Below are 17,800 nucleotides of genomic sequence, written 5' to 3'. Positions count from 1 at the left end.
TATTTTAAATAAATAGTATATTGACATAAATATATACTGTAAAAAAAGTAAAAATTATATCGAACGTGCAGTAAAATATTTGATTAAAAGAAAAAATATTTACACATAAAGTAAATAAATAAAGGAAGTAAAAAAAAATTACACTATCAATAAATAAATAAACAAAAAAATTGACCAAATGGTATAAAAGAATAAAAAAAGGTCAAAATATGAAAGCAAGTCAAACTTTCATATTATAAAATGGTGTCGTGGCCAACGATTAAACAAATAAAATATTATAAAAATTACTTCTAGTACTTGTAGATCTCATCATATTACTAATTATAATAAAATAAAATTAATTTTATCTCATTTCTATAAATAAATATAGATTTTATCTAATATCATTTTATTTTATTTCATCTCAATATATCTTATTTTATCTTATCTTACGTACAACCATACGAGAAATCAGAAAAATTGTGAAAAAAATCTACGATGTAGAACAAGAAATTGTGAACGTACTACTTGATCGAAATTTACAGATTAGAACTACTTTAATATTTCTAATTAAAAAATAATAATGCTACAAGGAATTGCTTGTTGTCACTCACCTTCCAGATCCAAAGGATCCAGGACTCGTGTACAACGCAACAAATATTAACGAAAAGTCGTTCGCAAACCCATCCGGAACGAGTATGGGTCATGGAAGAATCATCCCTGAAAGTTTGAAACCCCAATCTTGACTCATTGATCAACGTAAATCCGGAAACAAGTCAAAAACCAAGGATGGTTTGCCCAATCGGGTCAGGTGTGGCGCCGGCGTTGGCTGCTTCTTCTTCTTCTCCTTCCCGATGGTCGTGTTCAATGTTGGGACCCACGGTCGGTCCCATCCGCACGAAATCGAATCTATAATATGTAACCACTTCCCTTCATTGCGCCTGCACAAGTAAAACCCACCACGGTCCTCGACTCCCTCTCTGCTTCTTAACGTCATACGCAAACCAAAACGACGACCCCTCAATAAATCTCAATCGCGCACTCGATGGCCTCGGTGGATTTGGAAGGGGTTTCTTCGAAGACTGTAAGCAAAATGGAAGTAAATGGTGGAGGAGCAGGAGGAGAAGGACCGAACGAGATCAAGTTCGGAGAGAAGAGTGACAAGAAGACGACCAAGAAGAAGGACAAAAAGCCGTCGTCCTGGAAGCTTCGGTTTGGATGTCTGAAAACAGAGTATGATCGGGAGGGAAATTTCGACATGGAGGTTATTGGCGGTGATGGAGAGCGTCGCACTTCCTCCCCCACCCATCTTGTTGTAATGGTTAATGGTCTCATTGGCAGGTAGCCATCAGCCCCATATCTTTCTGTTTGAATTTGGATTAGTTTGATTACTCTCGGTTATGACTTAATGCGTCCCTGCAGTGCTCAAAATTGGAGATTTGCCGCAAAGCAGTTTTTGAAGAAATATCCCGAAGATGTTATTGTTCACTGTGAGTTTTATAACCCTTTCACCCCTTATTATCGGTTTTTTCTCAATGCCTGGTATCAGTATTTATGATTGATAAAGGCACATAAATTTGTCTCATTATCGATTGCGATTAACATTGTTGTTATGCATCTGTTGGCTTTATGTGATGTAATTTATTTGTTCATATCATGGCTATAGATATGTTTTATAAATATCTTAACATTACCATTTTATTCTCTTGCAATTCTGCTCAAGGCCCCAATCAACATAATTACGTATTAAGAATATCATCTGATCAATATTGGGGTCCAATTATAGCAGTTGTGCGAATTAATCAAGGAGGGTGGAAAGTATGGCATCATAAATTAGATTTCATCACGGAAGATTTACTTGATTCATCATAGTGGGATTGGGTCTATGAAGTATGGACTTGTGCTGGCACACACGCGCACACACACACTAACACATTCCTCTGATACATTTTATACGCGGTATCTTGTATCTTTTAAATATTTGAAGGTAAACAGTTTTCATGTTCACTTTCGTTCTACTTTTTACACATGTGGTCCTCTATTATGGTGCTTTATTTATTTCCCCTCCTGGTTTGCGACTCAAGCCAAACAAACTCTTGTTTAATGAACATGACAATTGAAAAAAGATTTTCAAGTTTTAATGAGTACAAAGATTGAAAGAAAATTAAGGGATGTAAAGTTCAAAGTATCCTATACGTAGATCAAGAAACATCTACTTTAAGAAGCTGATGCCAGCACTATCTTATGCGCTGGTATTATTTTAACTTGTCGTGTCTGGAGATATTATCCAGTTAGTCATTCATGGTCGTTTGTCTGCCTTCTGCAGAAATCTGGATGAATTATAGTATAAATATTGGATGTTTAAAGCATTTTAAAAGCTGGTGCTTATTATCCTTGAAGTATAATAATTGGTCTGTATCTAAGATAAAGAAGAATTATGACTCACTTTTCATAATATTGATGGAATTTCCTCAAGGGATAGCTCGTTCACTACAACCCTGCTGGCCCGCTGGGGGTGCATTACTTTTCTATCTCCAATGAGCTCAAGTATATGTAATGGCATATACACATGTCATAAGGATATTTTTCTGACTGCATGGTTTGATGTCTATTGGTGTTCTCGGTTTCTACTATAAAATGAATTGTGTATGGTTAATGTGCAACGCAGGCAGTAAATGTAATTCTTCAATGTTGACATTTGATGGTGTTGATATAATGGGAGAAAGATTAGCAAAAGAGGTGGGTTGTGGTTTGGCCATTTAAATGACCAATTTTCCTTCTTCCCTTATTTTCTTTTCCTTGGCAAATATGATTTTCTTCTCTTATTGAATGAGATCACTCTTTACAAATTTTCTGTCAGAACCAACTACCAGCCTTTAAGGTGGTTTTCCTCTGTTTCATTTGTGGCTCAGATGTGTTCAAGAACACTTATTTCTGTTTGTAAAGCACTCCTTGAATTGAAGTTTCTGCAACCTTAAGAATATAAAAGAACACTCATTTACAGGTTATATCAGTTATAAAACGTCACCCAGGAGTTCAGAAGATTTCATTTGTTGGTCATTCGCTGGGTGGCCTGATAGCAAGGTATGCTATTGCTAAGCTTTATGGAAGAGATGTCATGAGGGAGTTTTCACAGGGAAATGGAGAGTGTAGGTGTGATGGGTCTGGAGATCCATGTGTGGAGGAGAAATTCAAAGGAAAGATTGCCGGACTGGAACCAATTAATTTTATAACCTACGCCACCCCACACCTTGGTTCAAGAGGGCATAAGCAGGTGGTTCATTTATCCCTTGCAATATCATTCTCAGGTGTATTATTATGAAGAGCTCGATTAGATGTTAACAGATACCTTTCTTTTTTGTGCTACTTGGTATGTAAACTATGTTAATTCTTATGAGACGAAATTTAAGTTTATATCCTCATATTTGTCAGGATATTTTATAACAGTAAATTCTCATCCCAAAAAAATACTTATTTATGGACTTCAAGAGGGTTTTCCTGACAGCAACATATATTTAATTTTGTATCAACTACTTGATATAGTTTTGAGTTTCTTACTTTTGAATTTTCTTTGGGCAGACTAGCATCATTTTCAGAGATGTGTCTCTGAAAGAGGCACTTAAAAATGCAACAAAACTAATGGCATTTACATGAAGAATATAAGAACATCAAGGATGGCTTCTTGTTCATAGAGTTTCTCAATTTGTACAGGTTTTTGTTTTCAGGTTCCTCTGTTTTGTGGCTTTTACAATTTGGAAAAAGTTGCATCCCGTGCGTCATGGTTTCTTGGTAAAACTGGAAAACATCTATTTTTGACCGACAATGATGATGGAAAACCTCCCCTGCTTCTTCGGATGGCTAATGATGAAGAAGATCTTAAATTTATGTGAGTTCTTGTGCGACATTAGCATCTACAGACAACTCAAATTATTACAGAATGTCATTATATCTCATCTTGTTTCTGCAGGTCTGCTTTGCGGTCCTTCAAGAAACGTGTTGCCTATTCAAACATACGATTTGACCGTATCCTTTTACTGTTATTCTCTCTCTTTTTGGACATTCTTGAAGAAAAATCTTTGCCAGACAAATATGTGGAGGTTCAGATATGAAAATCAAATAGTTGAGGATGAGTCTGATCATTAGGTTCTCTCACGTTTTTTTTTTCCTCTTGGAAATCATCCTCACTGTTTACATGAATAACTTGACACCTTCAATAGAACTTGTGGGATGGAGTACATCATCTCTACGTCGTCGAGATGAGCTCCCAAAGGTAATTTTGAAACTTGTCATGGAAATTTGAATTTTATCTTGAATTAATCTAACTGCTATTCCCTCAATCAGCATTTGCGTCTTTCTAGAGGTGACAAATATCCGCATGTTGTAAATGTGGAGACAGCAGAAACTTCCAGCAACCAACAAGAAATCCCCTTGGAGGCTAAAGTCAATGGACACAAGAATATTCATTTAGAAGGTATCCTTATTATCCTTATTATTTTTTTTCTCTTCTATCTGGCCTACAAAAATACTGGTTACTGAATATTATGAACTCTAGCCAAGACTACCAGGAAGGATGTGATAGATCTGCCTTGACCTATGGTAGTATTGGTTGGAAGGAAGTGCCAAAGCGGAGTCCTAATAAATTTAATGATTAGGAGGCCACGCAACCAAAGAAGTTGTTGGATTATGGATTTTTAGGCATGGATCTGAATTCTTGTCCCTCTGGGCCTCTAGGGAAGGCAGGCTTAGAAATTATTGGCACAGTTCTATACTAATTGAGTTCAATTCCTCCTCGTGGGTTGGGATTTAGGAATTACAGAACAACATTAACGGTGGTATCTGAGGACCAACTAGTTAAAATAGGTATACGATGATTTCCCATTCGGTCCATTTTTTGGTCAATAATTTAAAACATGAAAAACGAGGGAAGGGAAAATATCTCCAAGCTCTTATTAATTGTTCGAAAATAAAAGGGAGGGAGAGAAAAAAGGGGGGGGGGGGGTTTGTGGACTGATGGCTGCCTCGGAGATTTGCTGTTGGTGTCGGTTCAGTATCTTATATAGAAGGTTACAAAATACCCAAGTAAATGACCCTTGATACATGTGTGTAATTTCAGACCCATGATTTTCTACATATTCGAAACTTTAAGATATTGATTGATTTAGAAATTGTCACTTCGGATATTTTTTTCACTCATTGTATCATTTTACAACATTTGTAGAGGAAATGCTAAGAGGTTTAACAAAAGTGAGTTGGGATCGGGTTGATGTTAGCTTCCGTGGAAGTAAACAAAGATATCTAGCGCACAGTACCATTCAGGTGGGTTTTTACTCTTGAAAGTCATCATGCAGAACAATTTTTTTGTATCTATGTGACCTGATCATGAATCAGTTGGTTCCTACCGGGTTTTGTCAGTTTTTAAAACCATTATTTAACTATCGATTGCTTTCACCCTTATCCTCTCATACCGTCTCCATACCAGTTATATATATAATATTTTTTCCACAACTTTGTTGCCCTGCTGGCCTGGCATTTTTGTCATCGCACAGGTCTCACACTATTAGCAGAAGAGATGGAGACACATGACATGCACGTGCATCGTTTGTGGCTGCTACAGATGTGGAGTCACGTTCGTGTCACGTGTCTCAATATGTTATGATTTTGTAAGACTTGGCCTCACAAGTCATGTCAACAATGACAGGACAACAAAAGAAAAAAGAAACAAAAAAAAAAAAAAAACTTCGCAGTAATAATCTTCATGGTGACGGTAAGAGATGACAAATACTGAATTGTATTAATTAACAATGGGACTTTTTTCGAAATTGGAAAGACAAGTTGGAATGATAGATAGTTGATTGACAAAATTAGAAACTTTTTTAAAAGCATTTTCGAAGCGATTCTGAGCTGCTGCTGCTGCTTCTTTTTTCCTGTTCAGGTGAAAACATTCTGTATCAATTCTGATGGAGCAGACGTGGTCCAACACACGATTGACAATTTTCTCTTAGCATAGCTGCTGACTTGCCATTGTAGCATACTTGTATGGATCATCATGTCTCCATCCGGGGAACGAGGGAAAGGACAAGATGGGAGTTTAAAGTTCCAGAAGAGTACTTTATACAAGCCGGGAGGGAAATTTTAGGTATGATATTCTCTTTACTTAGAGAGGGAGAGTAGTTGCCCCAAACGAAGCTAGGTACCCAGGGGCCAGGCTGCATATAGATACATACGCATTTTTAAATAGTTTTAGAGTACTTAAGTCTGTTTTATTAATTACATATGTCTCTGGAAGAGGGATATATCAGGATAGTAGATTTGTTCTCCCGAAATATGTTAGGGAGTTTTATTGACAAAATCCAATAATAAACACGTCAAATTTTTTTTCAAATAATTCTGAGAAGTAATTTTATTATTATTATTATTATGTCGGGGTACCTCTTCAAGGCAAGGGCCCTTCGGATTCATCCCTGCAAAGTAATTAAACTCATGTCCTGTGCACAGCACCCTCGAAAGTTTCTTATATTGAACTGGTTAAATCGTTGACTTTTAACCAAGATATGTAATCCTAAAGTCTTGTTTGCACGCATAAAGTGTTGAACATTGAATCTTGAATGAGTGGTACCTCAAAAGCAAGACTTTCATCACTTGGGTCAAACTAAACATGGCCAATGTTTCTGGAACAGTTTGAATAACTTAAATACTGTGCAATACAAGCTAATGGCCTTGGAGTCGGATGATCGTGAAAGATGTTTGGGAATAAAATTTTCATATCCCAATCGGAAGGTTGAGGGTTGCCAGCTATTTATGAATAATTTAACTTGAAATAGATTTCTGACCAAATAAATATTTATTTATTTTTATGGAACCTAGCTATATATTTCAATTATGACTTGGTCCAAATTAACTCGTCATAACCAATAATCAGGCGTAAAATATGATAGTGCCTCAATAAGTATCTCGAGATTTTTATTTTTTTTATTTTTTGGTTCCAACCCAGTACGTATGGGTTACCAGTATCATTAGATCTGCTTCTTGTTCTCTCCTGATCGAACGCTAGCTGGCAAAAAGATATATAGTGGATTGGTCAGGCATGAACTAAGAATCATAAGTTTGGAATATTTTTATGTGTTTTAATTAATATTGTTTTGTTTTACCTATCAAAAAGAATCAAAAGTGTGGAATACAACTTCTTCTTTTTCTTTGATATCTAAATTTAAATATTACTACATACAGATCGATCAGGAGTTAACTAACTCATGATCAAGTAAATTAATTAAATTGACAAATACATTAAAGTCGAACTAAGGACATGATCATTGTAAAAATTCATAGTCGATAATATATTAATTCTTTTCCCAATTAATGTATGTATTAATGTTTAATTTGTTTAGGTCGGCAACTTTAATTACGACATTTCTCTTATCAATATATATATGTGTGTGTGTACATGTGTGGGAAAACTATATATACTCCCACCTATAATCTTCACCGATTTACTTTTTTATTTTATTTTATTTTATTTTTACTTAATAATTAAAAAAATATTTTTTAATGAGTTTGTGATTTTTTCAAATATTAAAGAAATTTTTAAAAAAATAGCACATTAGGTGAGGAATATATATATATATATAAGCTAGCTAGTTGTAAGGATAACTTATATAAAATATTATTTGTTTATTCTGAAAATGACACGATAGAAATTATTATCGAGTTGTCACTGCTACCTTTCCAAATTTCTATTAATATAATTTATATCCTGTGAAAATTATTAATTTATTGAATATCCTCTACTCGCATGCTGAGTGAAATCGATCCTGGGTCGGCCAACCCTAATGATCTGTAGTGGGCGTACTCTTCCAATGCAATGACATGATTTGTTTGAATTTGCACGTCTTAGCTAGAATTGTACGTAGTAGCTATATACGCATGCATGCATGCACTTGATGAACGATTCAGTGATGCAGCTGACGAGCAATTAATCGCAGGAGTCACAAAGTACACGAGGTATATATACGTAGACTGATCATCTTGTATAAACCAAACGTTCGCGCGCGCCGTATGTACTGCTGCTTTTCTCTCGATCTTCCGATGCAGCTAGCTGACGTCGATCGATCCCATGCACCCGTCATACTCTTTCAGAAATATATATAGGTATATATATATATACCCTAAAAGACAGTATAGATCGATATTGATCATCTTCTTCCCAGGTAGCTGATACGTAGATTCATACCTGCAGGTATATATTAATATATGTATGTACCCTAAAATACAGTAGTGTCTTCCTTGGGAAACATTCACGTGCGTAGTACTCTTTCCGATCGAAAGAGATAAAGAACTTTATGAAAGCAATCGAGGGTATTTGCCGTGTCAAAATGGACTTGTACAAAGCTCCAGAGACAAACACTAGTACCAACGCAATGGACATTCTCAGGTAAATATTTCCAAGGAAAACGAAAACCCAATAGCAATAAACTTCACCACTAATATTTTTATTTTATATAAAAATAAATATATAAATTGACATAATTTGATATAATTTATTAAATTTAATTTATAACAAATATAATTTTATAATTTAACATATGTAATAAGACATATATTTTATTTTTATATAATCTCTTTCTAATTAAAATAATATTTCACCTGCCTTATTGGAAAATGGTAGACACCTAAAAAATATTAGTGATCAGCCCTCAAACTTACCACTCAGTTTTTACTATTCATATATTTTAATTTCTTTAATTTATTTTTTCAAAGTGAGTATTAGTAAATCCAACTTATATATACACTCTCGGCTTATTGTTGCCGTACGTATTGTTGTCCATCCTACCTAGCTCATGTAGTACTCCTGCTACTTCCAGGTATTTAAACATACGGTACACAGCTTTTGTTTTTGGTTGGATCGTGAAACGAGGTACTTGAGGTCCTTGCGTTTTCGATTGGGGTCACCTATCTTTTAAGCAACCTTATTTTGTAGGTTTCGAGCATCGCGTACTTTCTTCTTGCGTTCCACGTCCACCACTGATTACGAAATATATAGGATGTAAAATGGAGTAATCTTAATTCTATTATATATTGAAGTGTCCTTCAATCTCTTGGACCTCTATTTGAACACTTTCAGAGAGTTTTATTATATATAAGTAAAATCGTATATTAATTTACATATTAATATTAGTTACTTCATATTTAAAATTTAAATTAACATTATTTTCAATAAAATTTATTTTTTGACTAATCATATTAAATTAATTCACATATTAATATACAATTATACTTACAACTAAATTTTACCTTTCAAATATCACTTTCATATATATAATTGAGGCTCCCCCGTCCCCCTTCCCTTTTACTATTATTCCCCTTATCCCATTGTTTTCCCCCAAGGTTTTACATTCAAAACAACTGCTACATCTTTCAGTGAGAAAATGGACAGCACTGAAAATTGCGTTTGTTGGCACAGAAATAGAAACCTACTAATTTCCACGCTCATCGTGCTTTTGGTTTCAAGCATGACCATAGTGAGATTCACGGCTCATAAAGGTAATGACCATCCTCGTAGAAATTATATATATATATATATTTTCCTTTTTGCTTCCCGACCTGGACTCAGATCACTTTTATGCATTACAGGGAGAAGCATTCCCAAGTTAGTTGAAGCAGCTCAAGTAAGCAACAACAATCCCGCAGAGTCTAGTGCTCTATCTTATTTTCCTTATATACTTAATTAGCATGAACTCCCTTTATCTGAATCCAGTTCCGAAGTGTTTCATGTATCAAGTCTTGAATTCGATTCATATAACGCACAGGAAGGGAGAGCAGAGAAGAAATGGGTAAGGATATGGGTGAGCGGTCAGATAGGGTCGAGGCTGCCAAACTGCGAGAAGAGGTGCGGCACTTGTGGGCACTAGTTCAGGTCCCGATTGTCCCACGGGTGCGAAGGCAGAGGAGAAGCCCATTAATCTCTGATGCAAGTCATGCAACCCACAGTACTACTATTGCATACTCCAGAGATGGCGTCTCCAACTACAAGCCTATGTGCTGGAAGTGCAAGTGCGGCGACTTCATTTTCAATCCTTGATTGCCCCATGCATGCACTTAACGATATTTTATTTTCAGGTTAATTGGTAATTAAGATATTACTTCAATTCTATACTCTCTCTCTCTCTCTCTCTCTCTCTCTCTCTCTCTCTCTCTCTCTCTCTCATATTCTGAGTTTTCCCCTTACGGCCTTTCCGTTTCCCTGTACGACGGTGTTCGGAGTCTTTCCGGTCATGTCCCCGGAACTTTTTCTCTCTTTGTTTTCGCTGATTACTTGTGCCCATTTCCGTATCCAGTTTTTGCACACATGCATAATTACTTGTATTGCCCAGAGGACTAACACAAGAGGGGGGGTGAATTGAGTTGTATAAAAAAAATAACAATTATAAATCAAATATATAATATAAAATATAAACAAAATATAAAATAACAATAAATATAAAGAGTAAGGGTAAGAGAGAAGCAAACTCAGTATGTTAACGAGGTTCGGCCCCACTGCCTACGTCCTCGCCTCAAGCTACCCCTTGAGGATTCCCAAATTCACTATTCAACCTCCTTCAGGTGGAGATAGAAACCTATTACACCTTTGAACAATACCGCTACAAAGGATCCGTGTAGAACACCCTCTACACTTGCAATCACCTTACACGTGGTGATTCAACTATTCCCCGTGTAGAATACTTTCTACACACACAAGGGTTATACACACTCTTTTTTTGATACAAGAGCTGATAGTGGGTAGGTTATCAGAAAACACTCCTCAATGAGTGAAATAAGAACAATACAGCGCAAACTATATCTCTCAAAATGAACAAGGATTAAGGCTCAATGTTTAGAGAAGAGAGAATGAAAGCTTTGAATGAATGTTGTATGCTCTTGGTGTTGTGAATGTGAAGCTCTCAATTGATCTATTTATAGGCATATGAGACTTCATATTCAAATTTAAAAAGATTCACATGTCAAAGACAACATCATTCACTTTTTCAAAAAATTCAAATAAAAGGTTCTTCTTTTTCAATTGTCAAAAACAACATCATTCACTTTTTCAAAGAATTCAAATAAAAGGTTCTTCTTTTTCAATTGTCAAAGACAATATCATTCACTTTTTCAAAAAAATCAAACCTAATCTTTTACTTTTGGCATATGACAAAATGAGCACACTTTCATTTTCAAAAAATTCAAACCTAATCTTTTACTTTTTGTATAAGTCTAAAAAAACATCAACCACTTTTGAAAATATTCAAATAAAACATGCACATGTGAAAGATGACAATCAATCATCTTTAATATTTTCAAAGTTCAACCCTTTAATCAAGGCATGCACATGCAAAAGATGACAATCAATCATCTTTCAAAATTTTCAAATTTAATTTTCAAAAATATTCATGCACATGTGGAAAATGTATTTTAATGCTTTATGATAAAATATTAATTTTGAGCATTAATCCTAATTTCGAATTTTGAAGAGATTTACAACATTACTCTATAGTTTTAATGTGAACTTGTTCCCTTCTTGCTCATGCTTGTTTCCTTGATGTACTTGACTCCATTGTGTAGACAACTTGAGCTTGAGACTTCTTTATTCTTTGAATTCATTTGTTATCATCAAAATCCATGTGTAGATTTATAATCACATGAAACTTGAAACCTTGAGTTCAACAATCTCCCCCTTTTTGATGATGACAAATATTTGATAGAACTTGAAACCTGTATTAATACTTAAGCTCCCCCTGAAAATATGCGTTAGTTTTTCAAGCAAAAGTATAAATATAATTCCAAGCATATATAACAAGTTTAGCAATTTAAACAATGTTAATGTTCTAGTCTAAAACTTCTCTCCCTTTTGGCATCATTAAAAAGGATCGGCAGCAAATAAATGGACTAAAGAAAACGATGCGTTTAATAGTCACTGTAGATAGTTGAAAAATGGAGCCGTCCGTGACCCGACAAGTGCTGCAAAGCCTCGAGGCCTAACTCTATGAATTTAATACGGCTGAAGATTTAAACAATCGCCTGATGTTGTTGACAAACGGGATTGAAGGCTCTGATTTTCTATAAAAAAAATGATCATTTTCATCTATCGGATGCCAAAAAAATAATCGCTTCTTGACCTGAGTTCTGTTTTTCCACAACGATAGAATAGCTGAGCAATTCTCTTCCACTAATGTTCCAGACTTGAATCAGGAACCCTTGACGCATCAATCATCAATCTTCTCTCCTGAGGCCGTCAATACCATGATAGAAGCAGTGAACCGTTTTTCTAGTAAGGCTGATTCTGAGATTATTGCAGAATCAAGAATGCTCAGTAGTCAATATGCTGCATCTGTTACGATCTTGTCTCGAAGGTTAATGGCGAGGGTGAGTGAGATTGATCATCTTAACATGCAAATATCTGAGTTACGACAGAACCTTGCTAATAAGGATAGTGAGAATAAAAGGCTAAAGCAAGAAAACCAAGAGTTGAAAAAATTTACAGATTGGTATGCTCATGATCTGCAACCACGAATAGAGGAGCTGGAACGAGAAAGGGTTCAGATACAAGGTCAACATCGGCAGATAACAGCAGAGGTTCACCGTTTACTAGAAAAATAGGGACAATCTACTGTTAATCTCGCTGGGTTAGTAAGAAAACTTTTGACAATGTGTGTCTAGCATATCTTGTATTTCTTTTGACTAAATAAGATTTGAAGAGAAAATAGTTTGTCTTATTCTTTATGCTATCTCTATAAAATCAATCCTGAAGTTCATCCAATCCGCATCAAGTTTTTATCTCATCTCTATAACTCATCTGCATTCCTTCAGCATTCTCGTTTTAAGCCTTCTATTTTTTTCTCAATGGCTCATTCTTCTAACATTTCTCTAGATCCATCCATGAGGCATTCTGCATCTCAACCTCCTGTCCTTTCTGCAGCTGCCATTGGTGCCATGTTGCAGCAAGAGAATAATAATCTGACTAATAAGTCAGATTCTGATGCTATTTATAACTTGGTGAGTCTTGGGACTCGCTACTCTTCCTCTATTGTTGCTTTTTCTCAGCGGCTACAAGCCAAAAATCATGAAGTTGAAAGGCTCAAAGAACAAATTGTTGTACTTCAACGAATTGTTCAAGAGTCTCATACAAGGGAAGGAATCATTCGGCAGAAGAATAAAAAGTTAAAATCTTTATTAGATTCTTCATTCCGCTTGCCGGTTCCCATGAATAAGAATGACATGATATTGTATGAAGAGAATGAGCGTCTCAAACATGAGGCTAAGAATCTCAAGTTTATGTAAAAGTATTTAAAAAATCTATCTCTATTTTTATTGACTCTGGTCTATCTTTTAAGAGATATTCATAACATGCATCATACCTATTTCTCTTCTGATCATACATAATCTATCTTCTGGTAAAGGTTTTGTGAAAATATCTGCTAACTGATCGTGTGTGTTTGTGAACTCTAATATTATATCGCCTTTTTGCACATGATCTCGAAGAAAATGATACCTTATTTCAATATGCTTAGTTCTAGAATGTTGTATTGGGTTCTTTGAAAGATTTATAGCACTTGTATTATCACATTTGATTGAAATGTGATTATACTTGAGTTTAAAATCTTCAAGTTGTTGCTTCATGTAGAGAACTTGAGCACAACAACTACTCGCAGCAACATATTCTGCCTCAGCAGTAGATAGTGCAACAGAATTTTGTTTTTTACTAAACCAGGAAACTAATGCATGACCTAAGAAATGACATGCTCCACTAGTGTTTTTTCGATCTATTTTACAGCCAGCATAATCTGTATCTGTGTAGCTGATTAGATCGAAAGATGTGTGCTTAGGGTACCATAACCCTAAGTTAATTGTACCACTAAGATATCTAAGAATGTGCTTAACTGCAATTAAATGTGATTCTTTTGGAGATGATTGAAAACGTGCACATAAGCACACACTAAACATAATATCTGGTCTACTGGCTGTTAAATATAATAAGCTACCAATCATACCTCGATATATCTTCGAGTCAACTGGCTTACCGGATTCATCTTTATCAAGTTTAGTTGATGGGCTCATTGGTGTTCCAATTTCCTTAGCATTTTCCATCCCAAACTTATTCAGTAATTCCTTAATATATTTTGATTGATTGATGAATGTCCCACTTTTTGCTTGCTTAATTTGCAATCCGAGAAAGAATGTAAGTTCACCCATCATGCTCATCTCAAATTCTTCCTGCATAGTCTTAGCAAAAACTTGACACATATTTTCATTAGTAGCACCGAATATTATATCATCAACATAAATATGAATAAAAAAAATATCATCATTTTCATATTTAATGAAAAGAGTTGTGTCGATTTTTCCTCTTGAAAAACCTTTTTCAATCAAGAAACCACTGAGTCTCTCGTACCAAGCTCTAGGAGCTTGTTTAAGTCCATATAGTGCTTTTGTGAGTTTGAAAACATGATTTGGAGAAATATGATTTTCAAAACCTGGAGGTTGCTCAACATATACCTCTTCATTTATAAAACCATTTAAGAAAGCACTTTTAACATCCATTTGAAAAAGTTTGAAATCTTTATAACAAGCATATGCAAGTAGCATTCGAATAGCTTCTAATCTTGCGACAGGTGCATATGTCTCATCATAATCGATTCCTTCTTCTTGATTAAAACCTTGGGCTATAAGTCGAGCCTTATTTCTAGTAATGACTCCAGACTTATCTTTCTTATTTCTAAAAACCCATTTTGTTCCAATAATAGTATGATTTTGGGTCTAGGAACAAGTGTCCAAACATCATTTCTTTCAAAATGATTCAACTCTTCTTGCATAGCTAGAATCCAAGATTCATCAAGAAGTGTGTCATCAATATTTTTGGGTTCAATTTGAGATAGAAAAGCAGTATGATTACAAATATTTCTAAGAGATGATCGAGTACTTACACCTTGTGAAGGTTCTCCCAAAATTTGTTCCACTGGATGATCTTTCACAAATTTCCACTGTTTGGTTGCATCTTGTATTAAATTTTGATGATCTTTCCTGATGGCTCCATGTTGAACTTCCTCTATTTCTTTCTCTTTGTTGAGATTGAGACTTTCTGTGTTATTTATACCTTCTGTTTCTTCATCAATAGATTTCTTGGAGAGTGGAGAATTAGATTCATCAAATACTACATGCATAGATTCTTGTACAGTCAAAGTCTTTTTGTTGAATACTCTATAAGCTTTACTATTAGTAGAATACCCGAGAAAGATACCTTCATCAGATTTTGCATCAAACTTGCCTAAATTATCTCTGTCATTCAAAATAAAACATTTGCATCCAAATACATGAAAGTAACCAATGTTGGGCTTTTTCTCATTCCAAAGCTCATAGGGGGTTTTATCTAACTTAGACCTTAACATAACTCTATTTATAACATAACATGTAGTACTTACCGCTTCGGCCCAAAAATAACTAGGCAAGTTATTCTCATTGAGCATTGTTCTTGCCATTTCTTGAAGAGATCTATTTTTCCTCTCTACTACCCCATTTTGTTGAGGAGTTCGAGGAGCAGAAAAATTATGTACAAAACCGTTTTCATCACAAAATGTTTCAATATTTTTATTAACAAACTCTTTTCCCCTATCACTTCGGATACTTGAAATAGTATAGCCCTTTTCATTTTGAATTCTCTTGCATAACTTGGTAAAGGCATTATGTGCCTCATCTTTATGAGCAAGAAAGATGACCCAAGTATATCTAGAGAAATCATCAACAATAACAAATGCATAATATTTTCCTCCTAGACTTGCAACTCTATTTGGTCCAAAAAGATCCATGTGTATCAGTTGCAATGGTCTAGTAGTGAAAATATATTTCTTAGTTTTAAAAGAAGTTTTTGTTTGTTTACCAAATTGACATGCATCACAAATTTTGTCTTTAAGAAAATATGTTTTTGGTAAACCTCTCACAAGATCATTTTTTGAAAGTTTGGAAATAAGTTCCATGTTGGCATGACCTAATCTTCTATGCCATAACCAACTAGTTTCATTTTGAGCTGACAAGCAAATAGCATCTTGTGAGGTAATTTCTTCAAAATCAATTGTATAAACATTATTGTTTCTAAAAGCAATAAAACAAATATTACAATCATGATCATTCAAAATAATGCATTTATCCATTTTAAAAGTAACTGTAAATCCTTTATCACATAATTGACTTATGCTCAAAAGATTATGTTTTAAACCTTCAACAAGTAGAACATCTTCAATTATGAGAGAAGATTCATTACCAATTTTACCTATTCCCACGATCTTCCCTTTCGAGTTGTCTCCAAATGTCACGTGTCCTTCTTCTTTAGATCTAAGATCAAAGAACTTAGTCTTGTCTCCCGTCATGTGTCTTGAACATCCACTATCTAAAAACCACTTATTTTTGCTTATGGATGACTTCATGCATACCTATAAAAACAATTAAAATGATTTTTCTTGGTACCCAAGTTCTTTGGGTCCTTTATTTATTAGTATTAGAAGAAACAAGATTTTTAGGTACCCATATGGCCCTAATAGTCATTGTATGATTTCTTCTAATAGGACAAGTATGATAATTATGACCATTTCTATTACAAAAATTACAAATAGCATGTGACATATATGAAAAACTTGAATGATTATAATAATATCCTTTTTTGACAAAATTATTTTTATGAAAAGAATTTTGAATATTAGTCTTTGAGGTAGAATGATTATCAAAGAAATTTTTATAAGGTTTGTATTTTTGTTTTGGCATATATCCCAAACCTGCCTTGTCAAAAACATATCTTTGACTACCAAGAAGTTGTTCAAAATTTCTTTTTCCATTCGTAAAGTTTTCAACAATATTTTCTAAATCGGTTTTCTTCTTATTCAATTCAAGATTTTCATCTTTCAAAATGATACTTTCTTTTCTTAAAATTTCAATTTCGTTTGTTAAAGAAGAATTTTTCTTTTTCAAAGCAGTATACTTGATACCCAATTTTTCAAATTCCTCATAAATCTCTTCTAAAACATTTTGCAATTCTTCATATGAAGGATTTTCAATATTATCAAGATTTGTTACCTCAATGTCATCTTTAGCCATAAGACAAAGATTTGCTGATTCTTCATTGCTTGCTTCACTATCTGAGCTACTTGAATCATCATCCCATATAGCTTTCATTGCTTTCTTGCCCTTGTTTCGATCTTTCTTTAGCAGAGGACAATCTGGCTTGATATGACCAGGTTTATTGCATTTATAACAAATTAAAGTATCGTTTTTACCTGAATCTTTTTTGGAAAACTTTTTGAAAGATTTCCTCGGAGGAGTTCTATTTTTCTTCAAGAACCTCTGAATTCTTCTTGTTATCATCGCAACTTCTTCATCTTTACCGTCATTTTCCTCATCTTCATCACTTTCACTTTCATGAGGAACAGCTTTAAGTGCTAAGCTCTTCTTTGGCTTTCCTTCTTCTTCTCCTCTTTTCAATGTGTACTCATGGGTGATAAGTGACCCGATGAGTTCATTGACTTCGAGCTTCTTGAGGTCTCTAGCTTCAAGAATCGCTGTAACTTTTGATTCCCAACGTTTTGGTAAAGAGTTGATAATTTTTCTTACTATCTCCACCTTGGAATAAACTTTGCCAAGAGCTGTCAAGCTGTTTATGATGTTAGTAAAACGAGTGTGCATACTAGAAATAGATTCATCATCATTCATCTTAAACATTTCATATTCATGAGTAAGAATATAAATTTTTGATTCCTTTACTTGCGAAGTTCCTTCATAAGTCACTTCCAAGTTATCTCAAATTTCCTTT

At 34.5% G+C, this 17,800-nt stretch overlaps 2 protein-coding genes across 2 annotated transcripts; both read left to right on the top strand.

The window, feature by feature from the left end:
* The first annotated feature begins 596 nt into the window (after positions 1–596).
* LOC122314686 (putative lipase ROG1) lies at positions 597–6,364 on the top strand. Its single transcript, XM_043130194.1, has 10 exons — positions 597–1,320; positions 1,402–1,469; positions 2,648–2,718; positions 2,984–3,253; positions 3,705–3,865; positions 3,947–4,002; positions 4,197–4,249; positions 4,321–4,450; positions 5,198–5,295; positions 5,912–6,364. The coding sequence occupies exons 1-10, from the start codon at positions 1,025–1,027 to the stop codon at positions 5,984–5,986; spliced, it is 1,278 nt and encodes a 425-aa protein (XP_042986128.1). The 5' UTR covers positions 597–1,024; the 3' UTR covers positions 5,987–6,364.
* Positions 6,365–9,401: 3,037 nt separating this feature from the next.
* LOC122316406 (EPIDERMAL PATTERNING FACTOR-like protein 2) lies at positions 9,402–10,082 on the top strand. The gene is made up of 3 exons (XM_043132923.1): positions 9,402–9,516; positions 9,607–9,669; positions 9,783–10,082. Exons 1-3 carry the CDS (start codon positions 9,402–9,404, stop codon positions 10,052–10,054), a joined length of 450 nt encoding a protein of 149 aa, XP_042988857.1. The 3' UTR covers positions 10,055–10,082.
* Positions 10,083–17,800: the final 7,718 nt, after the last annotated feature.

This window comes from Carya illinoinensis, chromosome 7 (genome assembly GCF_018687715.1).
Source record: "Carya illinoinensis cultivar Pawnee chromosome 7, C.illinoinensisPawnee_v1, whole genome shotgun sequence".
In the NCBI taxonomy this organism is placed as follows: domain Eukaryota; kingdom Viridiplantae; phylum Streptophyta; class Magnoliopsida; order Fagales; family Juglandaceae; genus Carya; species Carya illinoinensis.
This window is presented reverse-complemented; position numbering and strand designations above follow the sequence as displayed.

Excerpts from the sequence above, each read along its gene's own strand:
- LOC122316406 (XM_043132923.1), top strand. The coding sequence starts at position 9,402 with ATGGACAGCACTGAAAATTGCGTTTGTTGGCACAGAAATAGAAACCTA. Across the intron at positions 9,517-9,606 it reads GAGATTCACGGCTCATAAAG|GGAGAAGCATTCCCAAGTTA; the intron begins GTAATGACCATC and ends TATGCATTACAG. Across the intron at positions 9,670-9,782 it reads CAACAATCCCGCAGAGTCTA|GAAGGGAGAGCAGAGAAGAA; the intron begins GTGCTCTATCTT and ends TATAACGCACAG.
- LOC122314686 (XM_043130194.1), top strand. The coding sequence starts at position 1,025 with ATGGCCTCGGTGGATTTGGAAGGGGTTTCTTCGAAGACTGTAAGCAAA. Across the intron at positions 4,003-4,196 it reads TTCAAACATACGATTTGACC|AACTTGTGGGATGGAGTACA; the intron begins GTATCCTTTTAC and ends CACCTTCAATAG. Across the intron at positions 4,451-5,197 it reads CAAGAATATTCATTTAGAAG|AGGAAATGCTAAGAGGTTTA; the intron begins GTATCCTTATTA and ends CAACATTTGTAG.